Source organism: Nymphaea colorata, chromosome 7 (genome assembly GCF_008831285.2).
Source record: "Nymphaea colorata isolate Beijing-Zhang1983 chromosome 7, ASM883128v2, whole genome shotgun sequence".
Classification (NCBI taxonomy): domain Eukaryota; kingdom Viridiplantae; phylum Streptophyta; class Magnoliopsida; order Nymphaeales; family Nymphaeaceae; genus Nymphaea; species Nymphaea colorata.
The window spans coordinates 7,524,867-7,533,534 of NC_045144.1; the positions used below are offsets into that span (position 1 = coordinate 7,524,867).

The 8,668-nt window shown below is 38.8% G+C and overlaps 1 protein-coding gene across 1 annotated transcript; it reads right to left on the reverse strand.

Annotated features, from left to right (window-relative positions):
- Positions 1–6,040: 6,040 nt before the first annotated feature.
- On the reverse strand, positions 6,041–8,338 carry LOC116257897 (uncharacterized). Its single transcript, XM_031634913.2, has 2 exons — positions 8,006–8,338; positions 6,041–6,641 (listed from the first exon to the last, which is right to left on the reverse strand). The coding sequence occupies exons 1-2, from the start codon at positions 8,280–8,282 to the stop codon at positions 6,343–6,345; spliced, it is 576 nt and encodes a 191-aa protein (XP_031490773.1). The 5' UTR covers positions 8,283–8,338; the 3' UTR covers positions 6,041–6,342.
- Positions 8,339–8,668: the final 330 nt, after the last annotated feature.

An 8,668-nucleotide genomic window follows, 5' to 3' on the forward strand; every position in this document is an offset into this window, starting at 1 on the left:
TGTGCACACTTGTGTACATAATTTCATGATCATGTTTTTGATCATAAGTTGGTAAAAAAAAAAACTTCCTGATGGGAGGCCATTTACGTCAGTTTTCAAGATTATCATGTTTAGGCTTTAGATGTCTCTTCGCTTGATTCCATTGTCTTGGACCGGACAATTTCTCTTTTGTACCATTTCTTGGAAGATTTGTTATGGTTTATAGTTTTTACATCCGAAGATGGAAAATTTTGAAATTCAGTAGAAGTTACCCAAATTCCATGTGGTAATAATGGCTTCTCCCTGTACCCTATTCCTGGTTGAAGTGTTTTGATTACATAGGTTTTCTCCTTAGGCAAAATTCAGTTTAGGAAGCAGCCAAAGCATGAAATATAATTTGTTGTCCATGATCTTAAACATTCAAAGATACTGTTAAGTCTGTGCCCTCTTTGGGGACGAGAGCAGAGAGATGAATGCTTGAAGCGGCAAACAGCACTGGGATGTCGTGTTTATCTTTTGAAGATTTAACCACGAAATACTGGACATTAGTACAAGGTACTGTAGTGCTCTTTTCTTAAAATGGTGAGTGTTCATTCATTGTGAATCTTGTCGACTCCAGATCGTCCATGCTGCAAAAATTTCAAAGTACGAAATTTGTACATAAGGTTGTCTCGAGTAACCAGTTCAATCACATGCTGCATCCATACTGCCAAATGCTTTCAAACCGAGAGAGGCACATGTGCATCAAAAGCAGAGGACCTTTAATGGCAATCCGTCTTACTGATATTGGGTGGCCTTCAAGTGTTAATACCTTAAGAGCAGTTTACAAGATGTGAAAGCCACTCCCTCCTTTCCTCACCTTCAGGGTTTCAAACTGTTTTGGGATTTAGTTGATCTTATGGTACACCCTTCAATTAAGTGTATAGTTGTTCTTATGGTGTACCATTCAATTTAAGTGTCATACACGCCACACTGAGGCGATACTCAGGCTGATCAGCTATGCTACGCTTTTTGGGAAAAAATACTTTAAGCTCGGCTGGCCAGACAAAACTCCTGTTGAGCATATGCTCATTAATGGCAGGAATCAAATGCTAAATCTTTATTCCTTCCATAATCATAACTCTTTGAAAGACATTGGCTGTGAGATTTGATGAATGCAGAGGAAAACTAGTGTTTTAATGCAAGCAATAGTTCCATCCATCCGGCTAGGTAGTTGTGCTTGAAAACTATAAAGCTTAAACAGGTCAACAACTCAATCAATGTGCGCCTTCTTCGTATCATTTCTTTGGGGGTTGACTGGGCCAACTTGCCGATGGTCGGCTGCTTTGCTTATGAGTATTATTCTACGACCGGCTTCAGCTTTTAACTTCATGGCATAAGGCGTGGCTGAACCATCTACGATGGGGGAGCAAATGAACAGGGAGGATGCATTGGTAAGAGAATACATTCTACATCGCCTTTTTTTTTTGTGTGTGTGTGTAGAAAGCTCGACCAGAGGTAAAAAGTCTTTGGCCGAAGCTCAGAGAAGTCAGTATATCCAATCTAGATATGCTGGTGAAGTTGAGGGGAAGCATATGCTGGTGATTCTGTCAGACGTGTGAGAGAAAATGGCAAGACCTTTCAGGTGAACTACTACTGCGATGCTATCAGGCGGTAGCTCAAGATTTCGTCTAGATTGAGCGGAAGTTTTTCACGATTTGCATATGCAATGGGCTATGCTAGGTGAAATCAGATTTACACTCCTTCCAAAAGGGCTTTTCCTGATCAAGGCTTCCTCAAAGCAAGATTTGGAGGAAGTTATGCAACCAGGAAAATGGCCTGTTCACGGTAGATTTTGAGTCGTGGGAGTCGGGAATGCCGCTTAGATTTGAAGCTGTCACAAGAACCCCCCTATGGATTCGTCTACTGGAGCTGCCTCTTTATATGTAGAATCGCAAGGCCTTCGTTGGTGTCGCCAAGATTCTGGGTGGTTTTTTTGTAGACGCATAGGACTTCACAAAATCAAATGTGAGGTTTGTATATGTTCGGCTTCTAATCTCGATTGCTCTTAATTTTTTCTTCCTGTGGGTTCAATTTGTATTCTTGATGGTGGTAAAGTTCTTGAACAAATGGTGGAATATGAAGCAAAAATTCGTTTTTGTACCTTATGTGGGGTTTCGTCTCATTCCATGGGAGATTGTCTTACTCGTATGTGGAGGAGCAAATGAGTACTGTACCCTCTGATGGATAGACATAGGTCATTATTGCTAATAGAAGGAGGAATCCAGGCTCTAAGCAACGTAGTCAATCTAATACTAAAGGAATCAATTTGCGTCTCTTGAAGAGGATGTGCTTCTTGTTGAGGAACTGCGATCCTTGGGCCACGAGTCTCAGGGGTTATCTCAGATGGAAATGGTAATGGAATCACCTCCATTGAAGGTTAACCATGGTAAAACTATTGCTGGGTCATGCCATGAGACCAAGAAGAAAGCCACAAAAGTTGAGGAGGAATTTCCCATTGGATTAGGTTGCTTGAACTCCATTGAGACTGTGGTAAGGGATCGGAAACAAAAAGGTAAAGGGTCTTCCATTCTTATGGAAATTAGTTAGAAAGAAATTAGCAATTTTAAGAAAAAAGCTGGCAAGACATCTTCTAAGACTATCCAAAGTTTTGACTTGAAAGAAGGGAAGTTAGCACAATAAGAACCCGACATGGACAGCCATGGAGCAGAGGGTTTCCATAACAAAGAGAATGTTCTCCCACAGGGAAAGGAGCCTACAAAGGTGTTGCCAATTTTCACCAAATGAAGTTTGACAGTTGGATGTTCGAAAGCTTGCCAATTTAGCAACCCAGAGATATTTTAGTAATTGGGTGAAATCTCATCATCTCGGGACCGTTTTCTTGTATGCTCTTGTGATTAATGACCATTAAGGTAAATGCTTTGGATGTTCTTGTGGTCGACGACAAGGAGACCCTTTATTTCCATTTTTATTCCTCATTGTCATAGAAATCTTTTCTTGTACATTGCAAGCCTCAATTTTAAAAAGAATGATTGAAGTCCTGCATATTGGGAGAGGCGTAGAAGGAGTTTTTTCTACAATGCATGCTGATGACATCTTGATTTTCTTAAAAGCATCCAAGAATGGCCTTCATCATCTATAATTTTTTTTTTCTCTGTTTGAACTCCATGCTGGAATGATAACTAACCTTCAAAAATCAGCATTCTTCCCATTCAATATGGGTCAAAGCAAAATTGCAAGTATCTATAATCAGTTCAGCTGGAGTTTGAGACAGTTTCCTACTCGATATTTGGGGCTCCCACTTAGCCCAATGAATTTGAGCACATCGTCTGGGACCCTATTCTTTTGAAAATGCAAAGTAACCTGAGCTTATGAGAAAATAGACTACTTTTCTATGTAGGTAGGATTTGCCTGATTAAATTAGTGTTAGAAACACTTCCTAGCTACTGGATGTTGGTGCTCTAGTACCCTCCTGATGTCATTAAGAAAATGGAGCAAATTATGTACAGTTTTCTATGGGGAGAGTAAGATGCAAGGGATAAGCCTCATTTAGTTGTTTGGAATGTTTTGATTCTTCCTTTATTGGAAGGTGGGTAGGGTATTAGAAAGCATAAGGAGGTCAATGAATCTAACTTCTTGTTTCTGGGATATACATTAATTTGTCACTAGGACATATGGGTCTCATTGTACAAGAAGAAATATTTTAGTAGGGAAAGTAGTTGGGATATGAAAATGGGTCTTAATCTTTTTCCTATTGGGTGGGATACAATTGCTTCATGACGAAAACTTTTCAAATCTGTTACTTGAAAGGTGATGAATGGAGAGCTTGCTAAGTTTTGGACAGACCTATGGCAAAAGGATGTCATACTCAAGCAGATTCCGTTGTATCTCGAAATTCGATTAATGGAATGCCAATGCAGCATGAGAGGGAGTTAAATCTATGGCGACATGGTGCACTGCATTGGAGACTGTCTTCAACTTAGGTTCATGCAAAGTATAGATTTTCTTTGTTTTAAAGAAAACTGTAAACTTGTGAAGCTTAGGAGCCAAGTTTGGAACCATGTAAGGGTTAAAGGAATGGTAGTTAAATGGCGCAGTAGATTATGGAATGCAAAAGCGTTACCTGGAGCCAATTGGTTTGAGTTTGTTTGCAATGAGCAAGGGTATTCATTGCTTCTGTGTGTAAGCTGTGTGGGAGGGCTTGTGAAAATCAATCTCTCATTCTTTTCTCCTGTACTTACGCTATGAACATTTGGCAGTACATTTGTTCATGGTTTGGAGTTGATAAATTCCATAGAATAGTCTTTTGCTTGTTTGGAACTGGTGGTGGAGGAAGAAGTTCTCATGTAAAGAATTCAAACGGTGTTGGCTTGCCTGCTTCAACATCAGAATCTGAAAGCTATGGTGTTTCAGAAATCAGGTGGTGCATAAAGAGATGCTTAAGCCAGCTAAGAGGGAAGTTTGGCTCTCATGTTGCAAGGTGTTCTATAAACAGGAATGGGGACAATAGGTAAAACATGCAATATATGTATCTGGCTGCAAACCAAAATTTTCAGTCCTTTTTGAAGTTGTAAAAGCAGAGAAGGGTGGGGGCTGGAAGTGGTCATGAATGTGTTGCAAATGTTTGTAAAGTGGGCTGGTTTACTCTGGTTTAGTATCTCCCCAATCAAGAAAATCAAATGGGTGTCACAGAGATTTCTTCTCTCGAACGTGATCAGAACAATGGATTCGCTTCTTACAGAGAGGATTCATGAAGATTGTCATGTTACTCTAATCACAAACTATCGTGCGCCTAGTTCTCGTGTCAAGGAATTAAGAGAGGGGCTCTGGATCATTCGTAGGCTCAATAGTGAGAAGAAGGTTTTCCCCAATGTGGTTAAAGATCTCTTGCCTTTGGAGGCTATCTCTTTGCTGAGTGAGGAAGTGAGAGTTGAAGCTTAGTTGGAGCCTAGTTCCTAGTTATGTTTCTCTGTTGATTGTATTTTTTCATTCTTTTATTCTTTCCATTATTTTTTCATCATTAATGGAAGGGGAAACACAGCCCGATTGCATCAGAATAAGAGGAATATTATATCCTACTGTCTTGATCGCTTTCTTGGAGCATAAGACACGGTCCCGACCTAACAGGTTCAATTATTAGGGATGTCATGATTTTGAATAAGAGAAAAAGTCACATCAGGATGCATACTTTTGAATGTTTACATGCGAAATTAGAAAACTTTTCTTGCACGCCGGATTTCGACTTAGATGTGCATATTTATCATGCATTTTCAAGCTGTTAGTGTGTAAAACTCTTTTAAGTGATCGCCCTGACATAAGAGTTGCATGTTCTTCATCCCCTGTTCAAGTTGTTACTTCTTCTGTAGAGCTCTCCCCTGGCTGGCCGGAAAATTATGTCTCCCCATTGCTTCGACCTTAATGAACAAGAAGACGCACACTCTAACCTTCAACTTAGTAGATTTTAAGCCAATACCGGATCCTTAAGGCGAGGGTTGGGTTGCTCATCATATTTGGACCCAGTAAGAAAGCTCCAAGTTCATCTCGGATTGGATCTCACCAGATCTGATCCAACTCGATCTAACTTCTCAAGCCAATTCTCTTCCTTTTTGATTAGTCAGTTTCAATGGGGAGTAAAATTCTAAGTCATCGGACAGAAATGTTGGAATTAAGCCGCAGGATCGATCATGGAACATTACTTTTTTTTTAAATGATTTCATTGGACATTTTGGCTTATTTCTTAACTTTAACTGTTTTTAATAAAGATAAATAGCTCTATAATTAGATAATGGAAAAGAAGTCTTCCATTTCACGTCTAAACAATTCAATGAACTTCCATCTTAAATCAACTTGAGTGGACTTCAAATCCTAATTGCTTGTTAACTAATCAACAACAAAGATATATGCAGTCCTAATTGCTCTAAAGAGTTCCATATCCTTCACATATATATATGGCGAAACAAAAAAAAAAGATTTTAAAACTGCTGACTATACATCACAATAAATAGCAGTAATTATAGTAATAATAGTAGCAATAAGCAACAATAACAGCAAGAAAACTGTAGATATCATAAATTTTCCATTCCACAACGCAGCTAAAGCCAATCTCATATTGTTTTTGAGATAATTAACTTACAAATAGAACTGAAAAGTAAAAACAACAGCTCTTGGTGACAAACTCTCACAGTGGCATTGCATGGTATTCGTCTACAATGTTTATTTACATGGTTTTTGGCATTTCAATGCCAAAAAATTTCTCCTCACCCTCAACAATGCCATGGAGGTCCCAGGCCAAGCCCTACCTTTGCTTACCAATTTGCTCTGCTTCTTGGTCCCCTTTTAGTTGTCTCATACTTGGAACCCAGTCTAGCTGCAAGCAATAGGATCACCATTGTTTTTCTTGATGGATATAACTCCGGCGTCGTATGCCCGGACTCCATTGCCGACCGACGACAGTCTCAGGGGTGTTGGTTGGCCGGAAAATCTTGGATAGCATGCCGACTTCCGGGAGAGGCGGAGGACCCTAACCCTGCATGACTTCTCTAGCCTGGGCCATGCATGCACTTCAGAAGGGAGTTCAATTGTGAAGTCGCCATACTTATCAGTAAGGGCTCTGGTTCTGATCCTTGTCTTCCCTCTTTTGCATTTCACTACAACAGTGGCCCCTGCAAATCAATGGACTCGTTAATAATTTAATTTGTCACAGTACAATAAAACAAAAAAATATAGTTTACCAAAAAAAAAAAAATGGCACTTAATTTTTAGTCAAATAATAAATTAGTGCCCAGCTTTTAAAAGTTAACAAATAGAAGGTCCAGCGGTCCAGCTTTTGAGGGGTGTCTTACTGGCAAAATAAATTAATTTTTTGATACAAATTAACAATTAACAGGACTACGCTCCTTAAATATAAAACGTATCTTCCTACAGTTAAAAGAAGAAAGGTTCTTTATGAGAAAAACCTTTTGTCATTTTATACCAAACAGATATCTGCCAATAAGCAGCTATTTGAGAATTTCTCTCAAAAATTAAGTGCCTAGTTGCCAGTCCTTAAAAGTTCAAGTTGGAGAACATTGACTGCAATTTCGTAATTTTTTCTCAAGCATTTGAAAGAACTGAAATACTGTCGCTAATATATATATATATATATATATATATATATATATATATATATATATATACTGTATCCATCGGGCTTGGATTCCATCCACCTTAGTTTTTTTTAGAGCAGCAAAAGCAAGCATGACATCATTATGAATATAGAGTCCCAAGGTATGGACCCTCAGGAACAAGGTATACTACTAACTTTAATGAAATAAGATAGCTTCCTTCCTTACCGCATATATATATATATATATATATATATATATATATATATATATATATATAACTTGAATGGTGACTTTAGCTATTTAGAACCACCTTGCTCACTCATGAAAGCCATCTAATTCATGGTGACATGTGGTTGTGAGAAAAACTAGGACAAAAAAGTGATGGTGATTTTCATTATCAAGTATTGATTCACACTTTTTTTTCTTGTTTTTATGTCAATTGTTAATAAAAACTATCTTTATAAGTGATCTAGGTGACTCTAAACAATCATAATTATATATATATATAGTTGATGCAAACTTATGTGAGATGCTTCATACATGCCTATAACATGGCTGTTAACGACATGCACATACCGGTGCACAAGCTGCTCGGGCACACAGACACACATGCACAATCAAAAGCTAAATTACAACAATAAAAACTATCTTTATAAGTGATCTAGGTGACTCTAAACAATATCGGTTGTTTACACAAACAGAAGGATAGATGACTACATACATGGCGATGAATATGAAGGCCTTTTACAAATATCGCGTGAAATCATGAATTTACAGATCCTTTCGAACACTTAAATTGCCTTGGGAGCATGGACGATAATTTCATTCTCATATTCACTTGTCTACTTCTCTGAATGTTAAGGGGGGGGGGGGGGGGAGAGAGAGAGAGAGAGAGAGAGAGAGAGAGAGAGAGAGAGAACCTGAAGCAAACTCTGAAGTGGCTCCACCACAAGACTTACAGAGGACGGAGCCCATGACGAGCACAGAGGAGAGCTTCTCCTCGCCATAACCTGCAGACCTGACGAACTCGTCCCGCTCGGTGATCGAAGCGATTAGGTGGTCTTCCTCATCGACAGCCATGGCGGAAGAATATGGCTCTGCGGAAGAAACCATGAAACTACAGAGGAGGAAGAAGAAGAAGAAGAAGAAGGAGAGGAGAGAGGAAGCCGAAGGGAGTGGAGAGGCGTTGAACTTCATCTTTGATCGTTATAGCTACCAGAGCAAACGACACACAAGGAGATTTATTGCTGGAGTTTATATATATAGACAGAGAGAGAGAGAGAGAGAGAGAGAGGAAAATTAAAGGCTGTTCAAAGTGGAGAAGAGTTTTGTTTTTCTTGTAGGTAACGGAAGTTGGCTTTGCTTTTGGTGGTGTTCATAAGTTAGTTAAAACTTGTAAGAGAGATGGAGGTAGATTTCGTGAGAGAGAGAGAGAGGGAGAGATTATTTCTTTTAGAAGAAGAATACAAAGCAATCTGGATTTTAAGACAGTTAATGGAACTATTATGAGAATTAAATTCGAAAAAATATGGGAAAATTTTTCATTTAAAGATTTGCAATTTAGCACAATATGAAGTCGAAAT